The sequence below is a fragment of the Citrus clementina genome, unplaced genomic scaffold, assembly GCF_000493195.1.
Source record: "Citrus clementina cultivar Clemenules unplaced genomic scaffold, Citrus_clementina_v1.0 scaffold_9, whole genome shotgun sequence".
NCBI lineage: Eukaryota > Viridiplantae > Streptophyta > Magnoliopsida > Sapindales > Rutaceae > Citrus > Citrus x clementina.
The window spans coordinates 24,331,737-24,346,021 of NW_006261964.1; the positions used below are offsets into that span (position 1 = coordinate 24,331,737).

At 33.9% G+C, this 14,285-nt stretch overlaps 1 protein-coding gene across 1 annotated transcript; it reads right to left on the reverse strand.

The window, feature by feature from the left end:
• Positions 1 to 1,104: 1,104 nt before the first annotated feature.
• Positions 1,105 to 14,278, reverse strand: LOC18031483 (villin-3; the record flags this gene model as incomplete). The annotated part of the gene is made up of 22 exons (XM_024187708.1): positions 1,105 to 1,687; positions 1,771 to 2,009; positions 2,228 to 2,486; positions 2,656 to 2,757; positions 3,700 to 3,762; positions 4,541 to 4,666; positions 4,742 to 4,882; positions 4,965 to 4,975; positions 5,109 to 5,256; positions 5,851 to 5,979; positions 6,735 to 6,872; positions 7,003 to 7,071; positions 7,152 to 7,220; positions 8,355 to 8,513; positions 8,614 to 8,714; positions 8,799 to 8,949; positions 9,020 to 9,179; positions 10,966 to 11,098; positions 11,266 to 11,443; positions 11,550 to 11,786; positions 11,908 to 11,976; positions 14,105 to 14,278. Coding segments are annotated over 22 exons (2,970 nt in total), but the record flags the coding sequence as incomplete, so codon positions are not given.
• Between the last annotated feature and the right edge of the window lie 7 nt (positions 14,279 to 14,285).

Genomic DNA, 14,285 nt, shown 5'->3' on the forward strand with positions numbered 1-14,285 from the left:
TTGTTGATAATTTTTATAAAATTCAAAATATTATTAAATATGGTTAAAATTTCAGTTATTTAATATTCGTTAAAGAGTAGTGTTATTTAATGTAGAAAGACCTCTAACAAAATTTACCCAAAACCTCCAAACCATTAAAGCCGGCCTTAGGCCATCAATCACATTGTGACATGACATAAAGTACTGCAATCCAAATCTTCGAACTTCTTTCTTTATTTCTTTTTGTCTTTTCAAGGAAAAGGAAGTTATGAAATATGAATCATCTATCTTTCATGCATGTAAGATACATTTCTCTCACGTGAATAGTGTGTGAACCCCACACATGCACTGTTCATGTGAGAATGATGTATCTTATATGCATATAAGATAGGGATTGCCATGAAATATTAGCAAACGTGAATCATAAAAGTTTCAATAATTCAAATATCAATGTTGATCGATATTTCAATAGTCTATACTTTTCTTAATTTGGTAAGTCTTCCTTTTCCCGTTCATTTAGTCAAAAGCACAAGGCTCATATTTTTAATTGTTACTCAAAAGTACAAAGCTCATATTTCAAAAAACATGTCGGCGTCCATTTCATTTCCCATCTTTAGTTATTTTTAATTTGTTAGAATATTGTTTAAAAAAAATTGTTAGAATATGACCAACAACTTATCTGTAATCTCTTTTCTTTTATTTAAAGGTTAAAGGTTTTGTGTTGGCAATAAAAATAAAAATTCAAAAGAAATATTCACATATTAACTTTGCAAAAGTGAGATATAAACCTCGTCCTAAATTTTAATAAATTGAACCAACTAGCATCCTCACTTTAATATTTTTAAAATGTACGTCCCAGAAGCAAAGACTCCATCGTCAGTTATTATAAGCTAATCCGCTCCATGTGGTTTTCTTCAACTTGTGCCCAGTCCTTAGTCCATTGAAGTCTTCATCGTATACTCGTACAAACTCATATAATATAATTGTATGAGTATAAACGGTGGTATACACAGTTCACATCTCGACTAATGTGACATACGCGTCATTCCCTAATAGGTGTCATAAATTAAGACAGTTTTAAAGAAAAATAAAATGTTCACAAAATACATCTGCCAGATCATTTTCCAGCAATCACATAATCTGGGAGCAGTATGATAATAGACAACAAATTTTCATTCCTTATAGTTTGGAGTACAAATGCATTACATATACACCACCCTCTTTTTTCTTTTTCCCAAGACAAATAAAATAGAAAATATATAAAAGGTCAAATAACCAGAAATAAGGTACATTACCAAGGAAATAAAAGAATTTGACCCCGCCAGCTGTCTTTAAAAACTACAAGGTGTGATGATAATACAAGAAGGCAGCAGCATTTGAAAAGGATAAAGAAAAAAAAATCACTCTTCAGGCGCCATCACAATTCACAATCAATAAAAGATACTACCCCACAACTACATTTTTCCAAAGGGCAAATAGACAAATGCTGGATGATAAAGCAACTTTGGACAGAGCCATTCGCAAAAGCAGAACAAGAAATTTATAGTTATGATGCAAGGAGGTAGATTAACACTCGCTTAAATAAGCTTGATCTTTAGAATAAATCAAACTTTTTCTTCTGCATGTCTTGCTTCCATTTCGGTAACTTATAAAATGCTTCTTTCATCATCCCAAATACAGTCTGGAACTCCTCATCTGACAGATAAGCCTGGGAAAACAAATGGAGATGTACATTGGATAACCATATAACCATTTTGAAATAGGAATGATAACATTCATGACAAGGCAAACCTCTCTTCGTTTAAAATCAATTCCAGTAACTGGGTTGTCAGATCTGGCCTTCAGTTGATCATAACTGAATGTGCTTCTACTAGTTTCGCTACCATTCTCATCTTGTTCTGTCACTTGCTTCGTTTCTGAATCATCTCCGTTGCTTTCTGATACAGGTACAACTTCTTCTGTCTCTTTGACATCACCAACTTGTTCAGAAGCCTCTGATTCAGAGCGGGCATATTCAGCTTTTGGTTCAGCTGCAATTACTAAAATGTGTCAGATATTCAACAGTTTTGAACTTACATATTTACATCAAGTCAAGCAACAACAATTAGCAACTTAAAGTGACAGTGGAATCAGAAATTACTGCAGACAAGTCAAAGCAGAAACAACAAAAAAGGGAGGGGGGGGGGAGGACTCTGTATGTTGCCTCAAATCCTGTAAACATAAATAGAATTTTAAATGACTTTCTTACAAGAAAGACTAGTTTCTGCTGTAGGACTGCCACTGGTACGGGTGGGGGAGGTATCAGGTGATCTCTTCTTTTCAGCACTAAGAACTTGTGAAAGAGCAGCTACTGCCGCAGCTCTTTGTGATCCTTGACCTGAGCCAGAGGTCTTTGGAGCGGAAGCTTTAGTTCCTGGCGATGATTTAAATGCAGAGGATAAGGCAGCCAAAGCCGAAGCTCTTTGAGTTGGCCCCCCTTGATTTGAACCATTTGACCTATCATGGGACTGCAATGACAAAGAATACAATCACCATGTCAATAATTGGAGAAGTTAATGAATGTTTTGCACATAGACACACAATCATCATGCCAGCAATTTTTGAATGCGAGTAGACAGTGAAACATAAAAATGAACAGGAATTTACAAGTATATTTCTCCAAGGCAAATTATTTACCGGACTGGTTGATCTCTCAGAAGATGGATTAAAAGCAGAGGATAAGGCAGCTAAAGCTGAAGCCCTTTGAGTTGGCCCTCCCTGATTTGCATGGGACTTATCCTGGAATAGCAATAGCAAGGAATGTCAGATAGCCACCGAAGTAGCCTAGGAATAACTCAGTCAAAGGAAAGCATTACAAACACTGATAATTACCATCAAATCGAAGACCTAATAAGATAATTATACACAGAATCAAATCGAAGACCTAATAAGATAATTATAAACAGAAGCAGATAGATGACCCCATACAACCACCATCACCTATATTCTAATATTACAAAAACAGCTTCGAAAAATCATTTGGAAAAAATCCTCAAGTGTCATACAAGACAAATCAGTAATGCAGCAAATTAGTAAACTCTGATTAACTCATATATGAAATATTCAAATTGCACAAGTCACTGTTCATGCATTATATCTCCAAAAAGTGCAGGTAACTGGCCTTAAGAGTACCATTACAAAAATAATGAAATACATTGTTACAGCTAACCAACACCCTTATATTAATATTAAAAATAAAACACCGGGGTCAAAACAAAATAAGGCCTGTCACTAAAAAAGGCCAAATATATGAATACTTATATGGTTTACACCATTGTAACAAAGAGCTTCAATAAAAGACACTACAAGAAACCTAAAAAGAACCTATATATTCCACAGCACACTTTCTGCCTATTATTTTTAAACTTTAAAACAGTTGTAATATACAAAATTTTATATATATATATATATATATATATTTTTTTTTTTTTCCCCTCTGTCAGCTTAATCTTTTTTATTTTTAGCTACTTTATAGCCAGAGCTAACAAATTTCCGTAATTAGAAAAGCAGCCTTATTCAATTTTATAGAAATTAAATGTCATGCTTCTGTTTGCTTAACATTAGAAGATTTTAGGGGCAGGATATATACATACACAGATAAAATGATAAAGTATCACATGCATTTTGGAGCAGGTTATCATGCAGCATTTTGTCTCTGATTTAAATTGAAGCAGCAATTACCTCTGCAGCATGACTTGCCCCAAAGAGTAATGCCACCTTCTTTTGGAATGAGTTTCCCTGAACCTGCATTACATTGAGATATTTGCTAAGGACATGGAACAAAAGTTGAACATACAATAAAATAGAGCTACCACTAAAGCAGGAATTAAACTATGCTCACTTTTTTAACAAATACACTTGTCCTAAATATATGCAGCCACAATCACAGTTTCTTATGTGAATTTTTCAAATTACAAATCATCCTAGATTTTCTAGTTTCTACTTCCTAATTTTACGAAGAATATTTAAAATTTATTCAAAGCACACTACCTCCTTTGATTAATTATAATAATTAATCACATTATTTTTTACAGGAACCAACGGAGAAATCATTAGTGATCCGGGAAAAGGAAAAGCAATTATTTAAAATATTATTCACTGTCTCTAGCATGCATAATTTCCTTTGCCACACTGTTCTCAACTTAGAAGTTACTATTTTCTGCGTACGAAACTCGTTGCCTCTTTGTCCTTCACATAAATGCTTCCTAGTATCTACACGCCTCTCTATCCTATTCGTAGAGCATCTTTATGCTTCACATTTGTTCAGTAACTTTATCAAGGAGATATGAAGCTTGATTAGGTAGGCTAAAGGTGAGTGAAATGCTACACAACTTTCATTTTTATGTTTATTTGCAATTATTTCTTGTAATAAAAATTCCTTTGATACAATGTAAGCTGAGTTCTCAAATTTACAGAAATAAGCACAAGGCAAGCAATGATCAAACTGAAATCAATAAGGAAAACGAATAGAGAAACTTAAAGGACAATTAGAAAAAAGAAATCCTGACATCAATGCACATACTGTAGCTTTTGTTGGATCCCATGAAAAGAATGTTGTGCAGAAACATGGCTCATTTCCTTCGGTGACTTTGTATAGTGGAACTTTTGGAGATAAACCCTCCAGAGATGTGGCCATGTCTATGTAGTTCTGCAAGAACTTGTGTAATAAATGTATGGTACTAAAATTAGAATATGATAACACCATAATCTGTCAAACCAGTACCTGGCCAAATTCAAAAGCACTTTGCTTTTCTTTGGAGTCTACGGACTGACCAACCCAAACAAACACTTCTGCATGCGTGTCGAGTATCAATATATCCTCTGTCAATAGATCATCTTGAGAAAAGTTGTAAACTTCCTCAACCTGCCCAGCAGAATATAAATATGGATACACAAGCCACTGATACATCTGTAAAAGGTAGTTTCAGATATAAGTTATGACTCACCTCAAATTTTCCTGGGAGACCCAAACATGACCATCATGAAAATAAAAGTTAGAAAGGATATTTAGTTGTTCAATATAAAACCCAAATATCTATTTCCCAAGAAAATGTTTTAGCTAAGACTACATTAATCAACTTGAAATGCACCTTTATTAAATGAAAATGTGAACAAGTGAGGATCTCTGACAATCTCTGGAGAAACTTTTTTGCTGGTGTAACTTTGTTTTCCCCCAAGTGGAAACCAGAAGGCTGAGCTCTCAGTCCCTTCTTTAGCATGTTTTATTGCAACTCCAGGCTGAAATAAGAAAATAATATTTATATTATTTCGGGAATGTAAGACCATTTAATTATGAACTGCATATTTCCAGCTCAAGTTTACTAAGAAAACTACATTTAGCATAAGGCACTGTGCACGCTGAAATGAAAATATTATATATATTTTCAACTAAGTTTGTACACATTTTTCTTGGACCTCAGACCCTGTGAAGTTAATTAAGAAATTGCACATGCCTCAACAATTGTAGAACTGAGATAATTAAAAGACAAAAAGGCTAAAAAGATTGGGATTTGATAACATCACTAAACTCTTTGAGCATAGAATGAATATGAACATTTATAAAGAGCATTTATGCTTACTACAGAAATGTTGTATTTGACATCACATGCAATTTAGTCCGGAGAGAAAAAATAATAGCAAAAATATCTGTTGGTTCAACTTGTTAACTGGATTAGAGATCAACTGTAACCATGATCGTTATCAAAAGCGTGACCCAACTTGCTTGTGCATGAAGTTCTAGAACCATGCATCTAAATCTCTCTTAACTTTTATATGAATCAAGAGACCCAGTATGTGAAATCACCCAAATAATTCATCGGTCAAGGAGCTTACCTTCAAAAATTTGGCAACTTTTGCGGCTAATTGCTGCTGCTCAAAGGTACTTTGATTTCCATGCCATGTGAACATTGTTGAGCCAGATTGCAGAAGGAAACACTCAGAGGAGTTCAGTGATGTTGCCACCTAAACAAGAATCATGTGTGAATATATATAATGTTGCTAGATAAACGAAGTCAAAAGGGAATTCATTTAGCACCATAGAAATATCACACATATTTTAGGTTAATTCCGTCACTGTTTGTACAACTATTGCATGCAGGTGGAAACAAGTTTTGTGTCCTCCACCTCTCCATGCATGTACTAGACAATGACAAATTTTAAAATCAATCCAAGCTCTTCCTATACTCTAAAAGGTTATCTATTCTGTTTACCGGAATAATGCCTACAAGAATGATACATCTGGTTTGGCTCTCCATACCCCAGGATAAACCCAATAAAATTCTATGAAAAAGATAATGGCAGAACTAATTTCCATACTCAAAAAACACAGTAACATTCCACGGAACAGATACCCGTAGGACTAACCAATACGTTAAGGAAGCAAATGTTCGAAGGAAGCATGTCAAGTTAACTCACAACATGGGTAAAAGGCCCACAGTTGCACCATCCAATCTACAAAACTTGAAAAAGCCCGGACTCTAGATTGAGCCAATGGCCAACAGAAAATGTCCGAGAATTATAGGTCCAAAAATATTTCACCTAAATTCTCTAGTGCATATTATCATCTCCAATCTTCACAACTCTGCATATATTCTCATAATATTTGCATATGCCAAAACTATGTATTTGAAGAGAAAACTATTTACAGATAAAAGTTTTAACTTTTGACCAAACATACTTTAAAGCATAACAAAAGAAGAAACTCAACCACAACATACCGCATCAACTTGCTCCGTCTTATTGTTGTGAATGGAAGTTCCAGATATTCGAATCAGTGCAATAGAATCAGCTGTGTATGTCTCATCTGTCAAACCTTTGTCCGCTAGTGATTTTTTGTAACCAGAGCACAAACCGCCCTAAGAAGTTCAACCATTTTTAAAAAATTAAATTACAACCCCTAAATATAACCCAAGTATGGAATTGCAGTGACCACAACTGAATCATAAAGGAGATAGTGAAATGTAACACAAGCTTTAAACAAGATACCTTAACGACCACCATAGGCTGAAAAAGTGCAACGAATTGTGGTGGCTCTCTACCTTGAAATATACGGCCCTGCGAGAAGCACTCATCATATGCAGGTCTTAATTTTGAAATTATAAACTTAACTAGTGATACTAGTGATAACACAATACCTGAACTGGTCTTCCCTTCAGTGAGTTGCACATTGTATTAGCCAACCGAGTAGCCATCTTTTGGTCTTCCTGAAATGTATAATTATGAAATAATGAAGCATTACTCATAAAAGTCACATTTAAATAACACTAGCTATAATAGAGTGTATATTTACATTTTTTGCTTATTACCTTCTTTAAGTATACTGATTGCTAACTAATTTCAACTACAAGCAATTCTATCTTGATCAACAGGACAATGTTAGAGGTAGATAAAATGAAACAAGTAGTATGAGAATTCCCAAATGGAAAAAAAATTGTTTTTATGCAGGAAGACAAAAACAAAATATATGAAGTTTACAATTTAAGAAATGCATAAATAGTTTTAAGTTTAGCACAGAGAGCAAGCAAAATGGTGCATTCACAATTGCAGCATGAATCAGTATCTTCTTAATCCCTACAAGGTCAGAGTAAACACTATACAGTGATAATATTCTCAAAATGCGATGATGATGAATCAAATTTGAAGCATAGATATGGCACAACTCCTAGGACAAAGTAGACTAATAAGATCCAAGATGTACAATAAAATTTAAGAAACATATGGGAAGCAAAAGGAAAAAAAGGAAATTACTGAATTATAAGCTAAACAAAATAAGTGCATACTATAGATATGTTTAATAGAGCAAGCCATGCATGAAACTGGACAGCAGAGTTGAAGTTAAAGATCCTTTGGCAAAACAAAACAAAGATCATTCACGTATTCAGTGGTATCATGTTCAAAGTTAAAGGGATTTAAGATGACGAAGAGACCAAAGCAAATTGAATTAATCAACAGATGGACCAGAATTAAACAAAAAAGTGTGGCCAACAACAAAAATATTACATTGGTTTAATTGAGATTACAGAAGGATGCTTCCACGTTTCATTTCAGGCGCAATTATGAGGGCTAAAAACAACTAGAACGAAAAAACAAAAGTTTTTCTTGTTTGTGAGGGTAAAGCATACTTTTGATGTTATTCTAATTTAGATCATTTCACTTCCATTCAAACATACACCATTTGTCTCATAAATGATAAGAATAGCACTTGTTTTAGGGAATCAGAAAAGCGAAAATATAGTGGATAATTAAGAAAAGAAGTAAAGCCATGTCTGTGTTATGTAATTAAAAGGAAAGATAATAGTCAAATGGTTCAAACTCAATTGAGGAGACTCCTAAATTACCTCAATACTGTCCTTCCCAAACCAGCAGCACAAGAAGTAATCTTCTTTCCTATCACCTGAGTGGTAGGTATAAAGCACAATATAGCAGTCTCCACTATAAAATTTGCCAATGTCCTCTTTAGGTAAGGAAGTCTTGGCACTGCCGTTAATGCGCCATACCTGGAATTAAACAATAATAACATCCTAAATCATTCCAATCATACCAACCTTATAAATTAAATTATTAGAAGTAGCAACGGAAACAAATAATTGACTAAACCTCCATCTTTCCACCTCCTTCTAGCAGAGGTGGGACTTCCTCATTTGTAGGAGTGCTTTTCCCCATGCCCTTTATACCAACACCTTGCTGCTTCAACAAAGCTAGCAGTGCACAAAAATAATATTTTTAGTTACGCTAACAGTGAAATGCTCCAGTTTCACTCATAACTACAAAGCAAATCCTACCTGCTACTTTTCCTCTTCCCTCCTCGGCACCAGGAGCTGTTGACCCAGATGGCCAAGAATCAAAGTTGGACTTAAATGCATATGTCTCATAACCTTGGATGACCCTAGTTATCCTTATTGATTTTGGCCTATTTTGGCTAGAAATAAATTCCTGGAGATAAATTTTAGAATTAAAAACCATCTTTTTGTCAAGAGATGGTAAGGAAATGTTGTGTCTTTACCTCAGCAGCTTGACTAGCAGCTTTTCTCTCCTCCACCTGTGTTACTCGTCCAACCCAAACAAATACCTCAGACCCACGATCCAGTAAATAACATTTGTTGTTTTCCAACATGGATTTGGATAGTTCACCTTCTACAATCTTCACCTGACTGTCTTCAATGCTGTGGAAACCAAAAATTAAAATCAGCACCTTATGTTTACAGATGCATGCAGCATAAAACAATTAAATGTTGATAAATGTCTATATTATACAGTTTATAACCTACATGAAGAGAAACGAAATATCTACATATAAAAGCAATTGAAAATATATCCTGTAAAACAAGATACAAATTGAATCTACATTATATTTGCTGAATGAAAAATAAACATCATAAAATATCAAGGTAACTTGTTTTATTCATGTTTCTTCAAGTGTAATCATTCTCAAAGCTGCCAGCAGATTGATTTATAATCAATTAGAAGCCTTCTCTAAGGTCACTTGTAAGTGCAGTGGATTTGAAACCAGTACCGCCACTCAACCCTACAACTTTTAGCCATCCATAAGATGAATACTTGAACGTGTGACCCTTGATTTCCAATCAAGAGTCTTACAATCAACCTTGCCTCTTTAAGTTAATGTTGTTTGAATTTTTTTTTTCTTTAAAATATAAAACTAAGAGAATTGTCTTAATTAAGAAAAAGAGAGAGAAGATACCGCTGTGGAAAATATGTCCAAAAAGGAAAATAGTTGATAACATAACTAGATATGATGTAAACAATATGGTATAACAGTTTATCATAGATGAAGATAACAGGGACTGAAATTGATTCAAACACCAACAAGTGCATAAAAGTATGCATTTCAGTATCAAGCTGGATCTGGTAAAAGATTTGGAAGCAGTGTGAAGGACCATTATTAATCTGTCCGTGAATAAACAAGCAAGTCTCTGCAGAAAACACACCCAGAGGAGATACTTTCTTATTTATTATTTCGATTAGAGTAACAAAAGTAGGGAATAATATCAATAAAAATAAAAGAAAGCCACGAGCACAGATGGAAGACACCGTAAACTCCAAAGTGTCTAATTCCTGAACTATAGAGCATTTGCAGCATTTTAACAAAAAGATTATCATTTACTTCCTTCTTTGGTTTTATTAAACTCTTGTGTCCCCACATTTCAAATCAAACTTAATCAGTTGTCCCCTCTTTTTCATAATCATCTTGTGGTGTAACTAAGTTCAATTCGTTGCAATTTAATTGTAAAGAGTCCACTTCTCATGCCGCTTTCTCTAGAAGAATTTCCATCTTGGTTGGAAATAAAATAGAAACAAGGATATGAAGAAGGAGTTAAAAGTAATAAGATTTGATATGCTCAAATGGAAATTTTGACATGTCAATGCCTCTGTCTATCCCTGCTAAGTTGAAAATCCTAAACTTCCGCAATAATAACTGGAGCAGGAGATTCAATTTTCAGCTGAGCCCACTAGCTTGTGGAGTGGTCTGAGGCATGGCCTCCAACCTTCCCCTCTTCTCTATCTCCTCCAAGGGGTTGGGGAGACCAGCATTCCTATCTAAATCATTATTCAACCCCGGGTGGCTGATAAAAAGTAGGAAGCAGTCCTGGGGAGGTGGAAAAAGCTCAGCCACATAAAAGATTTTCTCCTTTCCCGTATCCCACGAGGGGCCAACATTCCTTTCCTATTCTTATCCAATAATCTAGATATAGTTATAACAGAAATATGATAAAATTTCAGTCAAATTAGTGTCTTTTTTTGCATATATGCATTACCACGGATGCAATTGCTCAGAAGAAGTACACCTCCAATTAAACCAGCAAAAAATCAATAAGAAAAAAGAAATGACTAATTTAAATTATTTGGCAATGGTTACTTTCAATAAAACAGACAATAGTACTAGTGCAACCCTCCAAACATCAAGTTCTGAATCTTCACAAAAGAAAGTACCTATAAAGTTTAGGAGGAGTGGTCTCCGCAATAACATCATCTTCAGTAGCAACCTTCTTGCCAATTGGAGCAAAACCACCAAAGAGGACCCAAAATTCACCTGAATCTGACTCTGTATCTAACTTCCCATCATCTGGCATGGTAAATATTCATTTACACCCAAATAAGTGACAGTTCAAGATTTATCAACCATAATGAAGCAAAGTATGAATGATGGAAGAATGATAATTAAGGCCCACTAAAACAAATAAAAGAGGAAAAAAAATAGCATTAAAAAATCATAGTGACATATTCCCATACCAACAATTGCAACATTACAATTCCCATCATGATACTTTTCCTTCAAAAACTGAATTACTTCTAAGGCCTTAGCCCTTTCCTGGATATTGGAATTTGCACCATTGAACTGATAAATCTTATCCTTAGTGTCCAGAATAAACACATCATCATGATTTAGTGAAGACCTAGCAAAAGGAACCTGCAAAAGAAAATGTGGAAAATGATCTCTTGACCTACAGAATATTAAAATCCAAAAAGGGAAATTTTTGCAAATTTATCAGATGCATTTCAGGAGCACGGAATACCTGCTTCATTCTGACAACTCGTTTTCCTTTGCATACATACAACCGTGTTTCAAATTCTTCTTCCTCAGTTTTTCTAAATCCAGATGCAACACCCCCCTCCAGTGGTATAATACAAGGCTTAAAATAGGACAAAAATTTGTCAGATTCATGGCCTTGAAGTTCCCGGTGCTGAACTGCACGCCCTCCAAGAACAGCATCAAGTTCAACAGTTTTAATAGCTGCTGTTCCAGCTTCATCCTGTATCAAGTAGTTACAGCAGTTTCATATCAAGTTTTTGTTCCAAAGAAGTGTAAATTTCAGGCATGTTCTGCATAGAAAGCAAAGACAAATGTATAGATAAAAGTCACAAAAAGCATACCTGACTTGTATCTTTTCCAATCCAGAAATGTATGTCATACAGATAAGCACCTCCCTTGCCAGGTGTTGTCTACAGACATTTGCATACACACAGATAAGTGAATGAAGAAATAAGAAAGAAAGTTCAAAGACACTTGCCCAATATTATGAACAGGTGACCATACTAACAGGAAGTTCTCAATAATGGCAGGACTTCACATGTTGGACCTCTTTTATTTAAGTTATAAAATTTACTTTTAGAACAATTAATAAAATATTAGATTGATAGCCAGGAAAAGCTAAGGAACCTATACCTTAAAAAAATTTCATGAGAAAGAAATAACAATAAGCACATTGGATAAAATATTAATTGATTAATATCACAATATATCCTCCATTTTTTCTAATATAAGTTTTACGGATAGTGCATGATCGTTAGAAGGTAATAAAATGGCATATATTTCTCAGTTTGAAAATTTTCAAAAATTGTGGTACATGCTTTAGGATAAGGTAAGGCATAATTCCCTGGAATCAAATTGAACTGCAATAGGAATGGCCAGTTCAATCTAGCCAGATTACTTTTTATTTTCTCAGAGTACCTTTCAATTCTTTCACATTTGGATGGACAGTTTCAATATGTTCTCCATTCTAGTGAATTTAATCCCGAAAACGTCAAAAAAACTGTTTTGAAAGAGTTTCTAGAAATGAATTCTTATAAAAGAAAATAGAAAAAATTATATTAGTTCAGTTTAGACAGCTGGTGTGCTTTTATTGTGCAGGATCTTTATTATCATAGGAATGGCACACTTGAACTGTGACAATAAAACATTACCATCACTGCCCTAACCCTATTTTCTTATCTCCTACTTCTCTCTCTCCTCGCATTCCTTTCTCTGTATGAACTCTCCTATCAACCCATTATGACATTCCTTGTCATTACCTATTGTCATTGATAAGTTAAGCCAATCACAAGATTTATTTTCTTATTGTGATTTTCATTTGATTTTATCATCCAAATCTCACTAAGACAATAAATCCATAACTGTCATAAGTTCTCACCTTCTTGTCTCCTCTTCTTCCTTTCATCGTCAATTGTCGCCTATCTCAACTTAATGAATTTTTCCTTGTCATTTTATTTTTATCATTCGGTATAATTTGATTTCTAAACAGAAACATTCTACTTTCAATCTAGTTGGTAATAACCACAATGTGAACTGAGTTAGACCATGCGCACCCCTAAGTATGATATTCACCAGACCTTTAATGATAACAAAGACATTTTACCTATGTTTTCGAACATGTTTCACAATTTCAAGTAATTTAATAGAAAAATTATGAATAAACTTCAACTATAATTTATTTTTCTTAAGAATTATGTAAATCTTCCTTACAAAAAGTTTTGGTTCAATCAAGTCATCGTTAGCTAAATGATGAACTCAGCTCCAAGTGGGCTCCTCCACTTAGGTTCAATCACCCACAAGTGGAAAATGGGGGCAATTTACTCCACCAATAAATTGGGAATCAATCTTGCCTCTATTGCATAGATTAGCTACATTCAATAGACCCTATCTATTCTACCATTCTATGGATTTAGACCCCTGATAGACCATTGATTGTAATATCAATAGATTTTAAATCAATAATTAAAAAATAAAAATGTGATCTTACAAAAATAAAAATATCTAATGCATATATATTTTCATTTTGATGTATTCTTTATTCCTAGAAATATTTTACTTAGTTGATTGCAATAATTTTTTAAATCATAATATGGACTTAGAAAATTATATTTTATTTTCCCTAGATTAACATACAACTATCTAAAGCTTATTCAAAAGTTAAAACAAATAGTTTAGATTTTTTTCATAAAACTATTGGCTACCTACGTATCCTATATTGTTTTGAAGCATAAAAATATGTTGAGATAATTTATCTCTCACACAAATATCACATTTTAATATCAATAACACATATTATGCATGACAGAAAACAATAAGAACTGTTTTCTTAAACATTTGCATTCATATTATGCTTCCCACCAGTTATTCTCTAAAATTTATTTAATTTTCATAGAATTTAATGAGAAGTATATACAAAGTTGAAATGTTAGAAGAAACCAAAATGAAAATCTGGATTGGTTTTCAGCATTCAAACATAGGCACACACATAATATAAAGGAAAAGAAAAATGTAAGAGAGAGAAGTCGAGACTCATCTTACCTGCAAGACGATGTAGCAATCCCCCATATAGAATTTTCCATGTTCAGACTTAGGCAATGGAACCGGTTGAAAATTCTCAATTCGCCAAATTTCAGTACCACTATGTGTTGTTAAGTTTGACAACCTCAGAGTCGAAAGCAATATATGCCAACGTTCAACAAAATTAATAAGAAAATTCGTG